Below are 24,477 nucleotides of genomic sequence, written 5' to 3'. Positions count from 1 at the left end.
GGCTCTGGATGTTGTGGAGCTGTCCTGGTTGACACGCCTCTGCAACATCGCGTGGACATCGGGGACAGTGCCTCTGGATTGGCAGACTGGGGTGGTCGTCCCCCTTTTTAAGAAGGGGGACCAGCGGGTGTGTTCCAACTACAGGCGGATCACACTCCTCAGCCTCCCAGTTAAGGTCTATTCAGGGATGCTGGAGAGGAGGGTCCGTCTGGAAGTCGAATCTCAGATTCAGGAGGAGCAGTGTGGTTATCGTCCTGGTCATGGAACAGTGGACCAGCTCTACACCCTCGGCAGGGTCCTCGAGGGTGCATGGGCCCAACCAGTCTACATGTGTTTTGTGGACTTGGAGAAGGTGTTGGAGCGTGTACCTCGGGGGTCCTGTGGGAGGTGCTTCAGGAGTATGGGGTACCGAAGCCCCTGATACGGGCTGTTCGGTCCCTGTACGACCGGAGTCAGAGCAATACTAAAATTGATAAAACAACCAAAAAAACAATTAGAAAATTTCAACGTGATTTTGAGAACATTTCTGTGCAGACCAAACTCAAAAATAAAACTTAGAATTATATTGTGAAAGAAACCCACAAATAATATTGCTGATATTATAAATATTTAAAATATTAATTTTGACCGTATAGCTTCCTCCTCTTGGCTGAGGTACGTACTCATACATTTCTGGTTTCTGCTTACTTAACAAAATAATTTTATCTCTAGAAACTTATTAATTTACCTGCTAAATTCCGTTCATGAGCGCCACGGTGGACGACTGTTTAGCACGTCTGCCTCACAGTTCTGAGGACAAGGGTTCAAATCTGGATTAGCGCTACGGAAAAAGAATGGATTTCTGTTCATAGTTGATTACTCTCCACTGTAACACAGTTCCAGACAAGCTTTAGTATACTGTACCACCTAAGCACATATTGGAGTTAGATATGTCCCAATGAGTAAGGAATTAACCACTGTTAGCAAAGGGGCTGTTATTTAATATTGCTTGTACCGTCAAGTATTTTCAAAATGTTCCCCGGTTTTTTTTTAAACACAAACAAATCACAGGTCAACCGGTATCCCAGAATGGATTGTGATTGACCTTTAATGTTCCAGGTTAAATACAGTATGTTGAGCTACTAAAAAAAATCTACAAAACAGCTAATCTTCACGTTTTAAGATGTGAAATTAAAAAAGGCCTAATGTTTGTTCCAAAGAGTCAAAGCAAACAGAAAACAGTGAGACTGGTCGGCTAGGATCACTGCCTTCCCCAAGAGCCCATATTTTGTTTTTCAAAAGGCGAGACAGGGCGTGTCTAATGTGGATACACCTGAGGTTTGTGGGCGTGTTCATGTACGTGTGTTTATGTATGAATGTGTGCACAACCAAAAGATGTGGTTTGAGCTACGCCCTGGTAAATCGTTGCCTGCTGGCTGTCCAGCGCTTTGGTAGCCATGTAGGCCGCTGTGCACTCAATGGTCCCCTTTGTAGAATCCCTCACATTCTTTTCTCCGCCATATTAAACCCTACCTTAACAGTCTGGAGATGAATATCTAGACAAACATTACTGAGAACAAAAATAGCAAACATTAGTCCAAGAGCCATTTCACATGTTTTCGAGAAAAATTGGTAGAAGGGAATTTAATACTTAAGTCAATAAAAATCCATGTTGGGGTATTTACGGGCAATGCGGATTGGATGATCTTTTTGGTCCAAAATGATTGCTCTGGACCTTCATGACTTCTCACCTGTCCTTGTGTGGTACTACTTTCTGTCCTGTGAGTATAACAAACTATGTATGGTTAGCTGGATGCCAGGCACTTGTTTGTCTGTCTTGGTGTAAAATACAGCCCTCACTTTGAAGAGTTTGTTATCTCATAGTGCCTCAGGGTGAAGGCTAATGACAGAACATGAACAATTAATTCTTCCTCTACTGATGGGACTATATAAAGTCTCATCCAGCAATTACATAAGAACAACACCACACCTTCCTCCACCTAGAGAGCAGCACAGGTTTCCAAAGAAAAGAAACTTCCAGCTACCATGAAGATCACTTTGAGGGAGTTTTTCGAGATTCCTTTCAGAAACCACAGGACACGAAGGGAGTGTGTCTCAAAATGGCTGTGGTGGATATGGCTTGAGGAGAGGCTACCACCCAGCTGTTCGCGGAGAAAGATCAGGCCCATGAGGGCAGTCCGACACTGGAACTAGCAGCCAGACTTTGTTTGGAGCCATGTTTCTTTTTTCAGTCACACACAGTCTATACAAGAGATGTAGCATTTGCGCAACCTACGCACAGCATGGGCTATCTTTGGAAGTGTGCACAAGCAGCAGTGAGGCCTGAAACTGCTCAAAAAGCCTTATGGTTTGTGAGGTAAAAATCACTTATTTTTACCTCACAAACTAACACAACCATTAACTCATTAGTAAGTGATATTAGGGCATTTGACAGATTATTTGTCCGATTATGGGGAGACTTAAGGATGAATGAATAATCTTTAGCCAGCCAGCTATGCCGACGCCCCGAAATTGCATCTTCCCTTCGTATAGTCCGCTGGTGTGGACGCTTTAGAGCGCTTCATTGTTGGCCATGAGTGTGCACGTTACGCAGAAAAAGACAGAAGTGCGAGGAGGGTGGAAAAATAAACTGACAGCCAGTGTATGGATCGGGGCTTCAGGCTGCTTTAGAGCACCTCATTGTCGGAGCGTGGGAAAGCACCACGATGAGCCGGTGGGATATATTCCAACCACCGGAAGCTCTACGCAGATATATTTTCACGGTTTAAATGTGGAGTTATATGTAGCATAATTTTTTATATTGTACTTTTTTAAATATTATATTTATATTTTTTTTTATTTTGTACTTATATTATATTTGTACCATTTTTTTAATCATTCAAATTTGGCGGGGTTGTTAACAACACTTTTCTCTGTGTGGGAGTAACCATGAATGTGCTAGACTCCTGTTTATATGGCAATGGTATTAAGTAGATTAATGCTGCCAGGACGGTTCAAGCCAGAACAGAGGTCTGCGTGGATCCAGGCCAACTTCCCATAATAGATGTCATGTTGGTCTACTTTAGACAACTAATCAACTGTGTCAAGATGCCATTAATTAGCAATCTATAACACTCGATTACTATGCCCATCTGTGATGCACAGGTTTTAAAGTCTTAAACCAGGAAATTATTACCACGGTGTGGGGCATTGTGGTATTGCTAATTTATTCAGAACTGTGTGAATGCCCTAGAAACTAAACCTTCTCCAAATTAAGGTCCTTCTTAGTAACCAAATTAGTGGAGTCAAAACCTTTGCAACAAGTCACTGTTTCATGTCAAAACACCCGAGAAACTCACAGAACTGTTGAGACAGCACAAGTACCAGTCACAGCTGAGGCAACACATTGCTGTGCTTAATGGCCCCCCTCACTTGGTCTCACACACACACATTCAAGGGACTTGTGCTTGGCGTATACACATTATAAATATTCCCTTCATCTTTCACCTTATTTCGGAACTCCAGATGAGGTTGTTCCAAATCAGCCACTGGCCCATTAAAAATGACATTACAAGACATAAAAAGTCAGTAAAAGCAGCGAACTAATTTCACATTCTTGTCTCGCTGTGCTTATCCTCAGTTGGCCCTCATTAAATGTCTTGCTTAAACAGAAAAGTCACCCCCTGCCGTCCAAGACCATGGGATGATGAAAGCAAGGCGGCCCCATCTGCAATTTGTGCTGCGTTTGAGAACAGAAAAAATACCCGAGAAGAAAGATTTCTGGTGCCCAAAGAACTGTCATCAAAAGGGACATTTAAATTGTCTATTACAGCTGTTGACTAATGTGATTATGTCACTGTAAATGTGCAAAGCAGTTTAAAGTACACCGGTGGTACTCTGAAACCACAGCAGGGGAGAAGGGCTGAAAATTCTCCTTCCTCAGTACTGCTACCCCTCACACAGGTGCATGTGTAGCTTCTGTCTCCAGCCTGCCAGATAAACTGAGAGGTGTCATGACAACTGCTGTATGTGTATGTGTACGAGGGATAAACAGCTGAAACTCAATGGTCTCAAAGGATGCATGGCAATGTGGGATAAACACTGTGATCCACACAACAGAGACAACTGTATGGCAGCTGTCTGAAGCAATTAAATCATCGAATGCAAAGCTCAAGGTGGAGGCCACTTTAATGCATTACCACACAGTCAGTGAACCTAAAACCTGGCCCAGGCAGCAGGGAAAGAGTTTGTGGGCATGCAGGACCGTGGGACACAAGTACGGGAACCACGGGGTTTACCAGGGCTTGACTCTGCAGGAACAAAAGGCGGTTCCAGCAGTCGCGCTCCCGGCAGAAAAGAGAGCGAGAGGGCATGGGTCAAGGAATCACGGGCGTTTGTCTAGGAACAATCGCAGGACCACGTAGAACATGTCACACTATGAGGAAAAAAAAAAATAATGTGTCGTGGTCCTGATCGGCAATCGATGATGTCACACTACATGAGGTTAAGTCAGGTAACGTGAGGGTAACGACGCTTATTCGAGGACTCATGACTCAAACGATAAACCACGACAGTGATGAACGTTTGTCTCGGACATGTCTGTCGGGTCCAAATCTGACTACATTAGTGTAGTCTGATCTTGGCAAAACATCTTTCTATGTTCCAAGTTTTTGGGACAGTATTTCAGATCACCAAGATCCAGGATTCAAGGACATGGTCGGGCAGTCCAAAAACGATTAAAACTACGAAGAAACTCATAAATTTGAAGACCTACATCAATGCCAGATAAATACTTCCCTCCTCGTAATTTGAAAAGCCATACATTGCGTTCAATACTGTTACACTCTAATCCTGTAAGTGGTGCTACAGAGCATATCAAACTGACTTCCAAATCCCCCCAAAAAGGATAGATGAACATCGTTTCTGGTGGAATCTGAACTCCTGCAATGATAAATAGAAAATTCCTGGATCATCAGCAACATTTTATGGGGTTTTCCATGGCCTAAGCCGCACTCACGCCTCCACATATGGCACTTTTCCACTGCACAGTGGCTCAGCGCTACTCTACTCACCTCAGTTTGGGCCAGTCGGTTTTCCACTTCAAACTGTGAAAACCAACCTGCATTGAATTATCAGTTGAAATGAGACAACAACAACAACAATGGAAGACAATGAGGGTCTCCAGTATTTACTTCTCAGCATTTGGGTCTTGGCCATGGGAAGAAGACCAATGGTCTCGTTGCACAAAATCTCCCGCATTGAGGAAGAGCTGCTCTGTCTTTTCCAGTTTTGAACAATTGCAATATTCTAAATGCTATGTTTACAGAATTTGCTCAAACTATCCATCACAGATGTACATCGTCCGTGTATGTCACAGGTGTCAAACTCAAGGCCTGGGGGCCACCACATAATTTTATGTGGCCCGCAAAGGCAAATCATGTGCGTCGACTTCATGTTTTTTGCTAAAATACCTAAATTGCAAACTGTCTTCACTTTTCAAGGACCCATGCCATATATAGTTTTTAAAATAATCTTTTATTGTTCTTTTATCGGGTTCGCAAAATAACTTGGGTTTAAAATGCCCAGGATGTGGTTTATCAAGCTATTCTAGTTGGTTTAGTTTGCCTGCCAGTTGAGGGTTAGGGTTACTGTTAATAATGTAGGGCTGTTTAACATTCTGGGTAGCTTTTCTCCAACTTACCTAATAGAAGCGAATGACCTTATCAGAGACAGCAAATCTTTGTAAGCCAGTTAATTTTTAGTTCCTGGATCTCTTTCTTTAACAAGTCTCTTTCTCCTTTTAATTTTATGTTTTCACGCACTGCGGTGTCCAGGAAAGCTAACTTCTGGGACCGAGCAATACATAAGTGAGTTAAACCACTGGGAAATCCATCCATCCATCCATTTTCAACACCGCTTATCCTGGTTAGGGTCGTGGGACGCTGGAGCCTATCCCAGCTGACTTAGGACGAAAGGCGGACTACACCCTGAACTGGTCACCAGTCAGTCGCAGGGCACATATAGACACGGACAACCATTCGCACTCACATTCACAACGTCACTGAGTGGGAACTGAACCCACGCTGCCTGCACCAAAGTCAGACGACTGTACCACTACACCATCAGTGACTCACTGGGAAATCCATGGTTGGTTAAGATTCCGTTGAATTTGGATGATGGTGTGTACATTGGAACATACTCGTCTGATTACTCGACTATGAAAACACGGCTGTTGTAGGACGGCAGATGGGAGGAGGGTAAACCGTAATATCCACCCATCCATTTTCTGAGCTGCTTCTCCTCACTAGGGTCGTGGGCGTGCTGGAGCCTATCCCAGCTATCATCGGGCAGGAGGCGGGGTACACCCTGAACTGGATGCCAGCCAATCGCAGGGCACATACAAACAAACAACCATTCGCACTCACATTCACACCTACGGGCAATTTAGAGTCGTCAATTAACCTATCATGCATGTTTTTGGGATGTGGGAGGAAACCGTAGTGCCCGGAGATATAATATAATATTGTAACTTAGTCATTGTCCATTTGTGTCCTGTGTATCCTAAAATGTTACAATGAGGCGGCAATGTCGAATCTACTCGACCAATGAGCGTCCAGCAGTGGTCACCAATACAAGAGCGCCATTCTGGGATCGACTTGGCACACATTGATGCCAGGCTAGCGAGGTATTAGACCTGGTAGTACCTGCTTTTTCTGGTAGAAATGCAAATGGGGAGTCAAATTACGCTGTGGAAATAAGTGTATTTTCTATGTAAAGTTTACTATTAAGTCATAATGGTCAGTTAATAAGATTCCAGCTATAAATTCACTTACAACTATTTCCAGGCCCAATATCCTTGCAGACGAATGTGTCCTCGTACATGTTTCCATCAAAGGCAACAGGCCCCACCAAACCAGCATCCCACTTCCACCATGGGACACCATAAAAAAAGTACTTAGAAGGGAATCTAAAGGGCAATCCAGTGAGGGAGTAGATCACGGAGGAAAGGAGGAATCTAGGAGGAGAGACCAAATTAGCTAGCTGTGTTTTTGTGGTATTGGCAATGTGGTGATCCCAAAGGAAAGCTAATGACTGCATTGGTATCTGGAATGGGAACCAAGTTTCCTTGACCGCTTTTAAGTTGTCTCCAGTCAATAGCCACCATGTCAGGGGCCACGTATGCTGATGCACGACTGTTATTATTCTTCTTCAAGGAGTGTTTCATTCTAACCTTAATGGGCAAATAAAATGTCTGCAAGATGAAAGGACATATTTAATCAGGACAAACTTCAGAAACAGGTTTTACTGACATAATTGCAGGCTCCAAGAAGGACCTGAATATACCTACCACGCCTGGAGTTTAATTTCTCTAGTCCAAAGTTGATGGGTTTATAAACTTGGTCCACGGTAAAAAATCTAAGCAATTTTGACAAGTATATGGAAAGCACATACTGTATATGCTTGATCTGAAGAGGGTTTCTGTAATTCAACTGGCTAATCTATTTATACATTACCTGTAGTTACTGTACATCACCATTATGCCACTGAGGGACAAACCTAATTTGTTCATTTGCCAGTTCAGATCGAAGTAGCTTTCTCATAACAACCAAACCACACCAGAGTTCTTTTGACAGAGCCCACCTCTTGGTCTAGGACCGGTTGGTCTGCAACAGAGTTCAGTTCCTGTGTTCACACTTGGCCAATCAAGCTGAACTAATCGAGAATATAAAATAGAGTATGGTTAAAAAAAATCTCTGGTGCAAGTGTGAACACTATAATCCAAACCCTCGTTCGCATCAAAGAAGCGGACTGAGACCATTTGAAGATGGATGCTTGCAAACAAACAGCAGCAATTTGCGTCACTTCAACTCAGGAGAATGATGTGTGGACCGAATACTATGATGGGTCTGCCTGCAATGGAACTCCTAGCAATTTTAAAAATACATTTTAGAAGTTATTCAGTCACAAATGCTGTTCAATATGCATGTGCTTAGGATATTTATTTTAGTCTTGACCAAAGTACCAAACAAATGTGAACACAGCCTTCCGAGTCTTTTCACAGAGAACGGAGAGACAAAGACTTCCAAAACGGACTGAATATGAAGATGTGTGACCTACTATAGAGATCTGGTGTTTAATGTTTTAAAAACTATCCATCCATCCATCTTCTTTACCGCTTATCCTCACTTGGGTCGCGGGCTGCCGGTGCCTATCCCAGCTATCTTCGGGCGGCAAGCGGGGTACATCCTGAACCGGTCACCAGCCAATCGGAGGGCACATAGAAACAAACAACCATTCGGACTCACATTCACACCTATGGGAAATTTAGAGTCTTCAATCAACATACCATGCATGTTTTTGGGATGTGGGAGGAAACAGGAGTGCCCGGAGAAAACCCACCCAGGCACGGACGGGGAGAATATGCAAACTCCACACAGGCGGGGCCCCAGGACTGTGAGGCAGATGTGCTAACCAGTCGTCCACCGTGCCGGTTGTTTTAAAAACTAATCAAACTAATTTCTGTGGCATAATCAAAAGATGTCTCGAGATAACTCGCGTTTACTGCATGCTATTACTGTACAGTTTAACTGTCTTATCTGTTTTACAGGAAGTGACCCACATGACTGCCCATTAAAAAAAATTAACGCCCTAAGATTAAGAATAGACCCTAGTGTTGTGAATGAGGCCATCATGCAGGGCTACCAGAGGGACAGAGTGTCTCTGAGGTGACCTCTCATCTGTCTCGAGAGCCCTAAACAATCAAGAGGAGTCACCCCGTTTTATTGTCCCAGCATGAGAAAGTCAGACAGGGTCGGTGGGGCATGACGAATGGTCTCCAACTGAAAGAATGAGGCTGGGATAAAGGAGCCATAAAACTGCAGCTCTCGTTCTTCGTGTGTGTGGCCGCATGCGACAATTAGATACAACAAGCAAGGATAAATCAAGTCTGGTGTTAACTGTTGAGGAGTACAACAACTCACTAGAGCACTGAGACAACAGAACTGTAAGACTTGCTGTATCTTCTGTACAAAGCAGGGGGAAACCAGGCGGTAAAAGTTGTCCTGGGGTGGTGATTGATGCAAGCCTAGGCACGTAAATGCAGTCCAAGCAGAAATTGTCACTATTGAACACTATCTAAGCAGAGGACGAGAAAACAACTGTTCACTCACAGTGAGTCATTTCAACTCATGTTGTCATGTATCCAAGGAAAGAAAACATCTGCTATGACACATAAGGCAAGGCTGTTTCTTTAGTAGCAGTCTAATATATAAAAAGAGTAAAAATGTCCGGCTCTGAACTGAAAGTAAAAAAACGATGCATTTTGGAATATTTACCAAAACATGTGCGCGATAAAGGCTGCTTTTTATACTGCTTCTTCTCAGCAGGAATACAGTCCTGCTGTTCTGCCTCACTGTTCAACATAAACCAACCTGAATTGATGAACAGATTAAACTGTCACAGGCTGCTTAGATTTCAATTCATAACACAGTTAAGAGTCCTGGTGTGGCTCAAAAAAGCTAATGGGGCAAAAAATCTATATTCTAATCTAATCTATACTTTCATTTAAAGATTTTGTTGAACTTTTGTGAGGTCATATCAACTTTCTGATTGGTTCACTAGTGATATAGTTCCGTTTACAATATTTACCAAAAAGGGCAGGTTTGAAATTACTTAAACCATGTACACATATACCGATAATCGGGTGAAATTAAAAACCAATCCCCCCTTTTAGTATAAGGCAAGCTTATCAAATGTCTTGAAAAGATTATCCTGAGTGATTATTCTGTGGTGTGGGGTGTGTTAAGAGTAAATTTTGCTCCATGATATGCTCGGAAAACAGTCAAGCTATCAATTTTAAACATCAAACGTTTAATATTAGCGATGCACCAAAATGCTAAATCTTAGCCGAAACCGAAAACTGAAAATGAGGAGCCAAAGGGCAAAACTGGAAACACCAAGAGTAATTATTATGCCCATTATTAGTACTATTGCATTTATGGCTATGACTGCAGATAAATTCACTTCCAGAACAATTTGTCTAAATTTCCATATTTTCAAAATTACATCAAGAACATTACCGTGGGACAGTTATTGCAGTATATTATGTAATAGGATAAAAATAATTCGGCATACTGTTCAATTACACAATATAATCATTACTCTATAATCATAACAATTAAGAAATTATGGCTTCAATATTTGTTATTTTAATATGTTTATTGCCTCAACCTTGTAATGTGGGACACAGTTGCAGACTGAATCAAAGTACCGTATTTTCACGACCATAAGGAGCACTTAAAATTCTTAAATTTTCTCCAAAATGGACGGGGCACCTTATAATGCGGCGCGCCTTATGTGTGCACCGAGTCCCAAAATCTGTAAATGTTGTTGTGTGACTTCGATGAGCGCTCCGCTTGACTGACTGGGAGCATTTCCTGCCGACACGCTGCTTATATAGAGGAAAGGCGGATGTGACTGAGTACAGCATGCGGACGTAAAGGGGGAATAGTGCGCGTGAAGGAGGACGCTCAAGGCACGCCTCCAGTAGGTATATAGCGCCGGTATGTGCATTGTACAAAACAACATTGGTTTGGCTAAGGACCCCCGAAAATGGCACCTACGAAGAGACACGCTTACGAAGCACAGTTTAAACTGCAAGCTGTCAGTTACGCGGAGGAACATAGGAATCGAGCAGCCGCGAGAGAATTCAAGATCAACGAATCCATGGTTTGCAAGTGGAGGAAGCAGGAAAACGAGCTTCGCCAAGTCAAGAAGACGAAGCTGAGTTTTCGCAGAAACAAGGCGAGGTGGCCCGAGTTGGAAGACCAACTCGAGCAATGGATTAATGAGCAAAGAACCGCCCGCAGAAGCGTCTCTACAGTCACCATTCGACTGAGGGCAATAACGCTTGCAGAAGAAATGAAAATCGAACATTTTCAAGGAGGTCCGTCTTGGTGCTTTCGTTTTATTAAACTGGCTCCATCTATCCATCCAAGGACTACCGTGGCACAGCAACTTCCGACGGATTACAAGGAAAAGCTGGCCATCTTCCGCTCCTACTGCAGTAAAAAGATTGCCGACAAACACATCCAGCCCAACCACATCACCAACATGGACGAGGTGCCCCTCACTTTCGTTCACTTTCGACATCCCGGTGAACCACACTGTAGAGAAGAAGGGGACTAGCACTGTAGCGATGCGCACAACGGGGCACGAGAAGTCGGCTTTTACTGTTGTGCTTGGTTGCCATGGTAATGGACAGAAACTGCCACCTATAGTGATTTTTAAGAAGAAGACGCCGCCTAAAAAAAAGTTTCCAGCCGAAGTCATCTTTAAGGCCAATCAAAAGGGCTGGATGGACGAGGAGAAAATGAGAGAGTGGCTGAGGGAGGTGTACGTAAAGAGACCGGATGTTTTTTTCCACACGTCACCGTCCCTGTTGATCTGTGACTCCATGCACGCCTATCTCACAGCCGCTGTGAAAAACCAAGTGCAACTAAAACTGGGAGGCAACGCCATACGAGTTACGCCACCATATGTGAATGGATTGTGGATGCTTGGATAGCTCGCTAAGCTATCACGACATGTAGTTGTTAAACACCAAAATAAGTGGGTGATGCAGTACGCTTGTCACATAGATTTGGCTGGAGGCGTTATAACAGAGAGGATCACAAAATTGCGTATGATGTCTCCAGCTAGTTCTATTGTAGAGTGGCAAGGAACAGAAGGGTGTGCTCCGGTTAAGAGAACACAGACTCGTATTCCGATTGATTGGTTTGTTTATTGTGGTTCTTTAGCATCTACACACAACAAAAAAACTTCAGCAAATACAGGTTATCCGTAACTATAGAGCAAAATTATGTTTGTACCCGGCTTCAGCATTGTTTATCACGCTGTCTAATACCAGACAGTATGATCAGCTAAAGTATGCAGGTTAGTGTTCAAGTCTCAGAAGTACATTTCCGTCTTCTACCTCCTCATCTTCTACATACCTGAATCCTTCCTGCTCACCTTGCCCCCATCTCTGTTCTTTTTCAATACTGCCTTGAACATGGCAACACTCCTGGAGTCCTCTCTGAAGAGACCTTGAAGAAAAGGAAGAGAGAAGATGAAGCTGAATGCCGTTAAAGTCGTACAATTTGTAGTTCCAAATTTGATGGTAAATTACACACAATTTAGTAATGAAACCACCTTCATGCATGACATCATGCGAGATTTCACCATTATCTCTCAAGGCATCATTAACTCCTCAAGTGTGTTATGTTTTTTTGGGGCTTTTTTTGTGATGCCACCACAGATCAGGGGTGGCAAAGAGGAAATGTGTGATAAAAACCACAGAACTGTAAATGGCCTAATTGTGGCAGAGCATAGCGATGGTAGTCCTATCGCTAGTCCTCTGCAACTGCTACTTGTTGTGAAGCGAGTTGAGTTGAGTTCACTATCACAATACGGCTCTGGTTTCAAAAGGTTTTGCTCACAGGGCGAAGCACAAAACTGTCAGAACGACGGCTTGTATATCATCCATCCATCCATCCATTTTCTGAGCCGCTTATCCTCACAAGGGTCGCGGGAGTGCTGGAGCCTATCCCAGCTATCTTCGGGCGAGAGGCGGGGTACACCCTGAAGTGGTTGCCAGCCAATCGCAGGGCACATACAACCAAACAACCATCCGCAATCACATTCACACCTACGGGCAATTTAGAGTCTTCAATTAACCTACCATGCATGTTTTTGGGATGTGGGAGGAAACCGGAGTGCCCGGAGAAAGCCCACGCAGGCACGGGGAGAAACTTCCAAACTCCACACAGGCGGGGCCGGGGATTGAACCCAGGTCCTCAGAACTGTGAGGCAGACGCTGTAACGAGTCGTCCACCGTGCCGCCGCTTGTATATCAAAAAGCTCATAATTTGGCTCATCTGTAGTCTGTTTACTTTTATTATATAATGGGTACTTTATTTTTACTATTTTATTTTTACACTTGTATGGCAGTTAGGAATGTCAAAATGTTACTTGTCTGTGCAGTTAATGCAGGTGTTATGATAGCAGCAGTTCAACTCCCACTATTTTCTAATTGGGATTAATTGTGGGAAAAAGGTATTTAAAACACAAACAAATCAGATGTTATTCAAACACAGGACCTTTTAACCAAAATAGTGCATATCGCCATTGGATACAGTTAAGCTGGCAACGGCCTGGTAATTTTCCCACAGCATTCCGAATTCCGCAGGTCAACAGTGCAAGACTACATGGAAAGAATGCTCTAACACGTATACAGAAAAAGAGCACGTGGTGTTATCTCACTGAGGAGGACAACAATCAAATGCCCCGAATTCCACGTGTAATTGACGCTGTATGACTAAACCTGGCCATTTGAGATGGCATTAAACGTGAGTAATAGTCTCACAGAATTGGAAAGCAGTAAATAAATGCTTAACTAAACATCAGCCTAAACAATAGTGATGTGGCTCTTAAGCAACCTAGCCTAGTGTCCCCTGTTGTATTAATAGAAGCCGAGGAGTGATTCCAGTGAAGAAAAATGAACGTCTCCCTCCAAATAAGGCCTTGCTTTTTACAAACAAAACATAAAAAAGTCCGGGCATTCTCAACTGCACAAACCCAGCTTAAGGTTGCTGTGGGAGAGCCTCTCAATCCATCATCTCTTTCTGTCCTTGATGATGTCAGCTGAAACACTGCTCTGACTGACATTTGGGTATGCGTAGGGCTATCACAGCTCTGACTTGTCTACTCAACCAGGCCAAGTTCAGTTTAAGTAAAGAGCTTAGAGAACTTGTAGAAATAAAACCGCTCTCGTTTTGAAAATGCACTTTCTGTTACCACCAGCAACAGTAAATCTCCATGATTATAATGCCATTCATCTCATAAGGCGCGGCTTCATTAAAGTGGTATTAGGCTGTTCCTACCATCAAAATAAGAAACAAAACACGCCCAATCAAGTCTGGCTTCTTTTTTTTTTTTGCTTTTTCTTGGGCTTGTTGTAGCATTTGGTATCTAAGTAGTATTGTAACTATTGAATATTTTTATCCCTCTGATTAATGGAGCGATCGAAGAAAATCTTATTTTTATATTATTAAGCACAATAATGTGCATGTGAGGTGCAGGTTTTGGTCCACTTGGGGTCGCCATTCTCATGGTCTACTGTAGTATGTGTGACTTTAAAAGGCGGGGGCCTAGCATTCTTGAGTGACGTAGGCATCAGCGAATGAGAGTGTAGGGTTGGCTGGCTGCGTGTTGAGCGACTTGTGGCGAGTAAGTTGTGGCCATCGGTAGCTCGTGTTTGAATGTGCTTACTACCTGTTTGTTTTGCTTACGTTTTGCATTTGCTTAATGAAGCGATTAAAAATGCACTGGCAGCTTTGTCTATCCTTGACCACTTGTAAGGGCATTACAATAGGTTCCAACTAGTGATGGTAGGCTATATCAAATTAGTCAACATTGATACATTACCTTGTGTTGGCGAACGCAGATATGCGACTATGGTACACATTGGACTGTATCTTCCTTGTTTCGTGTGAAATGATTCCAGACATAGTTTTTCCTCCTAGCTCGCCACCATCGCATCAACTTCCAGTATTTCTACATAGAGTGGTGCGTGTGACTGCTGCAACATTAGTCCATTTCTAAAAATAATCCCAGCGAAGCTTCGAGGCAGAGATTTGCTTTGACCTTTTTATAATAATTGAATAACTCAATTATTTGAGTTATTCAATTAATCTTAACAGCCCTAGATCTAAACATACCTTGCAAGTATCAAAAGATGTTCTTTTTCTCCCAACAGGATTATCCTCAATAAGGGGTGTTAAGAGAAGAAATATATATATATTTTTTTAGCTTTGTATAAGCCTATGAAATTTTTGCTATAAGGCCATATGGTGAAAGGTGCATATTAGGCCTATAAGACCTGAGGACTATTTCCGTATCTACATACTGTAGCTAAATGTGTAAGAAACCAGTTGAGTGTGTCGGTTAAACCGTTGCTGTGTGCTACTTTACATAGAATCTAAAAACATCAAACAAGCTATCTGAGTAAATGAGTGATGTATTGCACAACTACTACACTTATTGTACAAAAAGAGGCCACAATCAACATCAGAAATTACAATGCTGAAGGTGTAACGCAGCTACAACTTTGTTCTTTTTAAAAAAAAGTTTACTAAGAAAGGGGCCTTGGGCTACGTGGTATGCTGTCAAACTTTAACCGCAGGTGCGCAAGGCCTTTGAGGGGGCCTTCTGATATTACAACAAAGCAGTGAGAATACCACATTCACAATGCTTTGTGGACACTGTGCCTGACTGGACCCTCAATATTTACATTTGCTCTGTGTGAGCAGGGAAACAACTGCAGTTCCATACCAAAGAGAAATGTAATAGGGGGACTATACAGTATGTGATGTTAAGGATATTAAAGATGACTGCACACTGGTGATTTTTGAAACAACTGCACTGAACAACTCCTTAAAAAGAACACAATAACAAAAAATGTCACAAACTACAGCCCAATGGAAGCGTTTTCTTAGAGAGAATAAATAGGAAACCAAGGGTGGTTAAGAGCCGCATATATATGTAGACAATTGTTTGTCCCAGGTGCCTCTGGTGGGAAAGCGGTTCATGTATAAACATGCTTCATCCTGTTAGGCGGAAGACAACAGCGAACAAGCCGAAGCCCGGATCATCTTTAACATGACGCAGCCAACAGGATTCCCCCCCCCCAACCATTTTGACACCACGGACCGGTTTTCACATAAGGACATATTTAGATAGACCAGCATAGAAACAAACAACAATTTATTAAGAATACAATGCACCATTGCACTGAATGTAGTTGCAGTATTTAGTGAGCTCTTGCTTTTCTCCAACAAGCCAGTCCCATCTTTTCTCTTTCAAAAAAAAAAAAAAAAAAAACTCCAAAGGCTTGTCTTTAAATGTCGGGTACTTGGGCTCCATGTGCCAAAGCAGTTTTGATGGATTTAGTGCCTCATTTGCGAGCCATTTGGTGCATATGAGTCAACTACCAATAAACCCCTACCTTAAGTAGTAAGGTAGGGGTTTCGGGACTCCTACCTTAAGTAGCAGTCCCAATAGTGTCTTTTAAATACAACTTTCTTTTTCTTGGTAGTTGCTGACTCTTTTGTGTCATTATTTGACCTGTTCCCTTTTTTTGAACAGCACATTTGTTTTTGTTTTTAACTTATTTTATTTTCAAAATTATTTCATACTCTGATGATCAATAAAATATTGTAGCAACTTCCCAATCAATGAAAAGTGGATAAGCGGTGGCCGATCAACGACCTCTTTTTTGAGACAATAAACATTACTGTCAGCTATAACCATGCCAAAAAAAAAAAAAAAAAACATTCAACGCACTGTCCATTCAGCCTTCTGCCTTCCACACCCACACAAACGCTCCTCTCTCCCGTTAAACTCGCTCGTCCTCACCCTTCGACATACTCATCCAATGCAATTCAGACACCTTCCCAACCTCGAAGGCAGTTTGACCTCAAAGAACTAATGCCAATTCATTTAAAACAACTGCAATACAATATTTTTGTTCAGTCTCTGGTCCGGTACCGGTCTACACCTGGAGATTGGGGATCCCTTTATTTGAGTGTTTAGAGCCCTGTAGTGAAATGTAAGGTTCCAACTGATAATATGTGATTGGCTATGAATGGATTACATTCTAATTATTGTGTCCATACAGTTATGAAAATATGTCTTCTTCATTGGAGCTTCATGAGCCTAATGAGGACAAACACTATCAATGGATAGATATTGCCAATTCATCATACACGAGCCTAACCAAACGTCATTGAAAAGCAGGCTCAGTACTAAAGCCTTGAAGCCATTCCCAAACTAAATAAAAGCTAAAACTAAAATTCCGCTGCTAAAATTAATAATAGCACTTTCATCTGTAATTACAGGTTTTATGCCCAAGTTTGCTGCCACAGGGAGGATGCTGGACCGTCACGCTAAGGGCCACGGGGAGGTCAGCTCTGGGCCGGATCAGACGCTCGTGCCGTCATACTCTGCGCTGAACCGACCACTACGAGTTAAGCCTGTGGGAAGCACAGTCATTCTTTGATGGTCTATTCACGGAGCGCAGGAAAAAGGCTGCTGGCTTGTGTGCTGCGGCGGACCGTAAACAATGGCCCGTTAACTAACACAGGCATTAATGGAGGAAGTGGAGGGCGCAGGTATGAAGGACAGCTCCGTCTTAACATCGGCCATTGTAAGCAAATGTTACTATTCACGCTAGCGTGAGAGGAAGGGAAAGAACAAAGGGCAGACATTTTTATGTCACAGGCCTACCGGTCTAGCTCAAGTGCATCCTTCCCAGACCCACCTTCCTACTTCCTCCAAATACCTCAGCTCTCTAATGAATGAAGATAAGGTTTTACTTGCTACACTCCAGAAATATGTTACAGTGATAACTGGGATACATTGACTTATAAGTTTTGTTTGTTCTGTGACCAAGCTTGTGACTCAATTGACTCGCATGTCAAATCAATTTTCCCTATTGAAATTAATTAAAATGCCTTTAATCCGTTCCAGCTCCCAAGAAACAACCACGATTTTTTCATCACGAAAAATAACACTGCATTGTACAAAATAGTAGTCAAACATAATAAAAGAGAAGGCAAAGAAGTGTTTTTATAAATTGTAATTTCCGTATGTAATGTATTATCCATCCATCCATCCATTTTCTGAGCCGCTTATCCTCACAAGGGTCACGGGAGTGCTGGAGCCTATCCCAGCTATCATCGGGCAGGAGGCGGCGTACACCCTGAACTGGTCATACAAACAAACAACCATTCACACTCACATTCACACCTACGGGCTATTTGTGGATTAAATGTGCCTCTAAGGGGCCTGGCCTAATGACTGACATCATGAGCTGACTCATTTTGAGTCTTTAATTAACCTAATATGCATGTTTTCGGAATGTTGGTGGAAGCCAGAGTATCCGGAGAAAACCCACACAAGCAGGTAAAGGTAGAACATGCTGATAGTCGAACTCTGAACCTCTCAACTATGAGGCAGACATGCTAACCAAAAGCCAGTACTGCCCTTAACTCAAACATCATAAAACAATTCTTTGGAGCACTACCTGTACTTCTGCAACTGCACAGGATATTGCACAAGTACATGTCAACATGCCCTCACAATAATTTAGTAGGAAACACAAGACATGGCAGGCAGAAAGGCCCTAAACTTGACATTTGTCTTTCCTGCAACTAGCGTTGCAAAATGTGGCTCAGACGATCAATTCCACTCTGGCGCTGCGCAGGAACGACTTATTTTTCATTGCGATCGATTTTGACCCACAACGTGTGAAAACACATGGACAAAAAGCAGAGCTGTCATTCGACTGTGGAAGGAGTACATAAAAGTCATCACATTTTTGACATGTGAAGACGTACTATGATGTGGTTGTAACGGAAATAAGCTTCTTTATTCAAGACAGATGACAAGCTGATTGCTGCTATACCAGGAACAAGACAGAGGAAGATATTGGAACGAAAATGTACACAAATGTGCCAACAAATGAAACACTAGACTGGCATCACATGGTCTACGTTGTTAGATACAAGACAAGATACTGCACTCTTTGACAAACCCCGTGGTGACACATTCCACAAAAAATGGCAAGTGTCTGCAACAACATACACTACAAACAGACATGCCACACAAAACAAAACGTTATTTTGCCAGAATTCCAAAGCTGTTAGGGCATATAATACTGAACAAAAGCATAAATGCAACACTATTGTTTTTTTAACTCTCATTTTGATGAGCTGACCTTTACTTTTTCTTCACAAAAGGCCTATTTCGCGCAAATATTTTTTCACAAATTGGTCTAAATCTGTATTAGTGAGCTCTTCTCCTTTGCCAAGATAATACATCGACCTCAAGCTGCTGATTAGACTGCATGATTATTGCCAGGTGTGCCTTTGGCTGCCCGCAATAAAAGGCCACTTTAAAATATACCATTTCACTCCATTTGATGGGTTATCTCGGCAAAGGAGAAGTGCTCAATAATACAGACTTGAACAGAATTGTGATCAATATTTGGGAGAAATTGGTCTTTTATTGTACATAGAAAAATTCTAAATATTCTAGTTCAGCTCGTGAAAAACAGGAACAAAAACAAAAGTGTTGCTTTTACTGTATATTTGTGCTCAGTGTAGTTTCTTCTCTATAAATTGGATTGAATTGTAGCATTTGTAGCATCTCGTGAGATCCGACTATGCAGGTGCATTCGAAGTAGTGCCTGGCGGCAAAGCCAGGTGGTTTCTTACTGCGGATAACAGGTTTGAGCCAGTCATTAGAATAGTATCAGAAAGCGAATGACGCTTCCTGTCCTTGATGGTTTGCGGCATGATTGATACGTAGCTTCATGCCTGTCAGGCATGACGGTATGTGAAAGGCAATTTACTTCAGTCCCATGATGGTTACCCTCCAAAATGTCAAGGCATGTTTTACAGGGTTCTCAGTACTTACAGTAACAGCTCAGGCTCCTTAAAGTGACTAAACCTGAAATTAAAAGAGCCAGGACATTGTGCATGCTTTTCCACATAAAAATCATATTTCATGTGTCACAAGGATGGAATTCAAACTAAGCCAGCCACGGGCAATAAAGTACATGATGTCGGCTTGGCAGATCTTAGTGTAATGTATATTTATGGATAATGTAAAGTGGTAAGGGAGTCTCGCAAGCCCGTTTTTCTCATGTCAAACGACCCAGAACTCTTCCCACAACAACTGCACTTGACAGAAGCAACTCTTCAGAAATCTTCAACCTTATGGGAATCTCACTTATTAAGCGATGCTATCCCCATTAATTGTCTCACTATCCCTCTATTAACAACCCTGTGAGCTATTTATGCGCTAATGAACACCAGGAGCTCAAATAAATAAAAAAGTAATGTGAAACTGCTTTCTGGACTCAGCTAAACATTTGCCTCCTGGGAAGCTTTGTATTTGATGAAGGGTGAAATATTAACAAGTTGCCTTTAGAAGCGACAGAAAGTTTCTCTGGAGGGGAAAGAGAAAAAAAATCCTGAAATGCTTGGAATTGTCAGTCAAGCATAACAATGACATGACAACAGTATATTATGGAGCAAAATTGGTTAAATACAGGTATTTCTCAGGCATCAGGCGGAAAACGTACATGTCCAAAGCCATCGCTTTTCAGGAAAACAAAACAAAAAAACAGTGTGTTGAGCCATTATGATCCATTAACATTGCATGGTCAAAGAAAGAAAGCCATTTTCAACAGGTTATATTGGTCAAAAATGTGCAAAAACAACATAAGCCTACCCACGTACTTACCAATGGTATCGATTTGTGAAAAAAAATATTAAATTGGCAAAATTTGGACATAGGAGGTTTTTGCCTATCTTTGTGGAATTGTCTATAAAACATTGAATGGGCACTTCAAAACACTTCTAAAATCCTCCATAATAAATAAACGCACGAAAAACAATTGACCTGACCTATTCTACCACCCACACTGCTCTACTCACTAATAATGTTGCATTTGTGCTATTTAAGTTTTTAGGGCATTTAGGTTTTTAGGGCAGAGAAGCTGTTTGAAACGTCACGGTAATTATGATGTCTAAACTTGAAGAACCCCTGAGAATTTTGGTCTGTACAAGCTTATTGGTGGATATTTTTAACAGAAACTTGTCAGCCAATCAGAGAAGGGGTTCCCCGAGTAGCAAAATGAAATGCTCGAGGGGTTTACTGTTTTATTCAAATTTAAAGGTGTTTTCTTGACCAGATTTTCTATAGGGGGATATCACATAAAAATGTTCCTCAAAAAGGGAAAAAAAAATTCCTGAACAAATTTAATTATTTTTTTCAGAACCCATCATCTGATTTTCTGAATTCTTCGTGCATCGTACTCAGGTTGAAGTGGCCATCCCAACGGCATTTTGACAGACTGTCATTTTTGGGAAATCTTATCACACTGCTACATATAATACCTGTCTTTCAAATGAACAAAATTTGCTTGCTGGCTTTGGACGACATTCAAACCCAAAACCTCAGAACTGCAAAGCGGATAACCACTAGATCACTGTGTTGTCCTCATAATGACTTATCTTCTGCATTCACTTGCCTATAAATAGGCATGTTAAAACGAGTTGGGAAGCTTTATGAGAGGTTTAAGAAGTGTGAAACTGAGTACAAGCGTCCCAACATTTGCACTTACAGACTCACATTCCCGAGTATTGTTTTACGGCTACTTTTTTTTTTGTCCTCCCGCCACAAATATGTGCGTGCTCGGGCCATGCAATTTCACATTGTGCTGCTCCATTCCTCCACTTTGTGTTTGCATCTACAGCGTCACACACTCGTGCTGATCTCAGAGGGAACGTCACTCTACGTCTTGCGAGGCTTTAGTAATAAGGGGCCTCAGGTGGACAGGAATCACTGATACAGACCAATGCGGATGTGATACGTAATGTCAGTATAGCCCTTTAGTGTAACTAACTGTATTTTTTCGTAAATCAAAAAAGTTGCATTACTCTAAGGCAGTAGTAGAACCATGTGATATGTCCCAGCCAAATGAAAATACTTGTTTAAGAAATATATTTTTAAGTTGGGGTTACATTTTATACTAGGGATATACTCTGCACAGTACTCATACTCGTAATACACCAACACTACACAACCAATACCACATCATCAGACTGACGTGTACCTTCCGGGTAGGAGCCATGTCAGCTGTGTGGAGATAATTAACGTTAAACACGGGTGACAACCCTTTTAGCCGACTGCAGATTATGCTCTGCTCGGACGGCACGAAGACAGCTGCTCCTCGAGCCGTCCAGTAAGCATAGCGTTTCGAGCCCCGTCGCCCGCTTCGCGCTGCTCGGCTTCGTGCAGCACGGCCATCTATGGCTGAGCTGCTTGCTCTTCCATTACAAAGCTGCGGCGTGGCACGTTGAGTAAAAGCGATTGTATAATAAAGTATCACTTCAGTTGTCCTGTCACTGTTTCATTTTATAACTTGTGTTATTCTCATGATGCGGTCTTGTATGTCTCTTTACTCACTTTATTTAGCAGTTAACACACAGAGGTCACATGGCATCCATATTCCTACTGACTCCATGTTCTTATCTGTATCGTATTTCTTCTTCATCTCTTATCTATGTGATCCTTTTATGTAGTACCCCCTAGTGTTCAGACTGAGACAACACATAACTTAAACGCCTTGTGTAACAAGCTACATTTCAGTCAAATGTGTGGCAAAACTTGTAAAAACATGCAATCGGATGTTAAAATGTCAATCATGACAAGTTGATACTCTAAAAGGTTCAATTTCACGTTGTATTTTTTAACAATATTTAGTTAAATTAATAAATTTTCATCAAATTGATAGATGCAATGGCATTATCGAGTATTGGTATGGGGTAATGGCTAGCACACAAATGTAAATACTTGTACTAGGGCAGTCACGGGCAAATCTTTTTAGAATCAATTATCCTATAGCTATTTTGTCGAGCACTCAGGTAATCGCTGCGCCCCCCTCAAAAATTTTGTTTTCAAAAGAAATTGTTTTTCCTACTACTAAAATGCATTTTATTCTCATTTATGAGGGCTGGACTTCTATAAAAATAAAATAAAAATACCATTCAGCTCAGTCATGAATCATGTTATATGTACTGTACACTTTAAACATCTAATTGTGTCTTAAAATCACTTACAGAGGCTCCACTGTCGTTTTTGGCAGCGCTTTTCCAGGGGTCCAACAGTGTGTCCGTTTGCAATAAATGTCCGTGAGGTAAACATGGACAGTGACCGCAAATATGATTTTATTAATATTTGTTATTGCCTCAAAGCAGAAATATTTGCGTCGACCAATTTTTGTGGTCAACTTAGCAGAGTTAGCTGATTTTTTTTTTTCAGATCCTCAACTTGTACTCATACTCGATCTTAAAATAAAATTTTAAAAAAGTGGTACCAGTGCATCGCTAGTTTAAAACAATTGGGTCAGTTTGTTCTGCATTTTTGGTATGGTTTGTAAAAAGTTAAAATGACTGCAGTACATGCTGTGAATCTTAAATTTTCATCTGTACTTTTCCAACTTGGTGGGAATAGTTTGGGTAAGTTACTTTTGTGTTCCAGCATGACTGTGCTCCAGGGCACAAAATAGGGTCCAAACGGCATGTTTGTAGGAGAAGCCTGTGATTTAGCCCTGATCTCAACCTCATCAAACACCTTTGGGATGAACTAGAATAGAGACTGTGACCTCAGTTCTCGCACATTCTTCTGGATGAATGGGAAAAAAATCCCACAGATGCACTCAAAATTCTTTTAGAAAATCTTCCCAGAATAGTGGAAGCTGTTATAGTTGCCAAAGCGGGATTTTCTTTGCCTTGTTCAAAGGCACATCAGCAGTGCTTAGAAAGAAACTGGCACCTCTTCAGCAATCAATTTCACCATCAGCAGTTAATCAAAGTCCTTATAGACTGAGCTGGGTTGATCTATTGTGAATGAATTGAATCTATTGTTAGGCTTAAATGTGCAGCTTTGCAAATTTCCGAAAAGTTGACAGCCGTTTGGTTTGTGGGGCTCAGCGGAACCTGTAATTCTTTTCCTCCCCCTTTGTCTTTGTCTCGGGGGGGCCTTTCAAAAATGTAAAGCAGGAACAGCTGTAGCACAGGAGAACTTCAAATCCTAAACAATCACAAGCTTTACAGTATATACTAACAAGTGCTTCAGCTCAGCCTGTGGAAACCTTCCCAAACTAACACCTCCAACCTTAAATACAGTGGTCATTTATTTAGACATTAGCGGTAATCGTATAATTTAATCACATTAGACAGCATGGCACTACAATCACAGTAATACAAAATGCATCGTCCTGAGAATGGCTGTCACTGTATGTCACACAACAAAATCTGTTTTAATACACTCAGCTGAACGCAACCTATCGTTTGATCAGGAAAACGTCAGAGAGACGCCGCCTTGAGATTCCACCAGTAGGATGCAATATTACATGTACCACCACAGGGATATGGCTCCTCCTGTATTGCCCTTTTCACATTTTCTGTTTTCCAAGACTCATATACAGAAAAGTAACGGTGCAAAGTAAATTGGAAAAACCCAAAGTCGTACAATGCCAAAATAAAAAATATGCCTCTAAGTAAAACAAAACTTCCCACTTCACGGAAGCAAATCTAGCATTTGAACACAAAAAACACAAATTGCAAGCATAAAATGCATAGAAAATACTAGAGCTGGGTGATATAACAATATAAAGCATCTATCGTACGATATACTGTAAACCTGTATTGTTTAGATCTTTAGATTTACATTGACGCTACTTAGGGAATTCTGTAGTTACTTTTCTCCTGCTTAGTAATACTTTTACTGTCCAAATGGTAGGCGTACTTGAATGTTTGCTTGGAAAAGTGGTTGTACTTCCACATATTTTGAATGGTATTTATTTGGTCACTGGAGAATTTTGTT

The 24,477-nt window shown here is 41.7% G+C and overlaps 1 protein-coding gene across 5 annotated transcripts in view; it reads right to left on the bottom strand.

Moving 5' to 3' along the window:
* Positions 1-24,477, bottom strand: part of tanc1b (tetratricopeptide repeat, ankyrin repeat and coiled-coil containing 1b) — a 126,763-nt gene that overhangs the window by 99,299 nt on the left and 2,987 nt on the right. For all 5 annotated transcript variants that reach the window (XM_061691679.1, XM_061691681.1, XM_061691680.1 and 2 more), the window contains exon 2: positions 11,973-12,065. In XM_061691679.1, the coding sequence (XP_061547663.1) occupies positions 11,973-12,033 (61 nt within the window). In that variant the 5' untranslated portion in view covers positions 12,034-12,065. The remainder of the gene's footprint in view (positions 1-11,972; positions 12,066-24,477) is intronic.

Source organism: Phycodurus eques, chromosome 12 (genome assembly GCF_024500275.1).
Source record: "Phycodurus eques isolate BA_2022a chromosome 12, UOR_Pequ_1.1, whole genome shotgun sequence".
In the NCBI taxonomy this organism is placed as follows: Eukaryota; Metazoa; Chordata; class Actinopteri; order Syngnathiformes; family Syngnathidae; genus Phycodurus; species Phycodurus eques.
The sequence above is the reverse complement of the archived record's forward strand: the minus strand, read 5'-3'. Positions and strand labels throughout refer to the sequence as shown.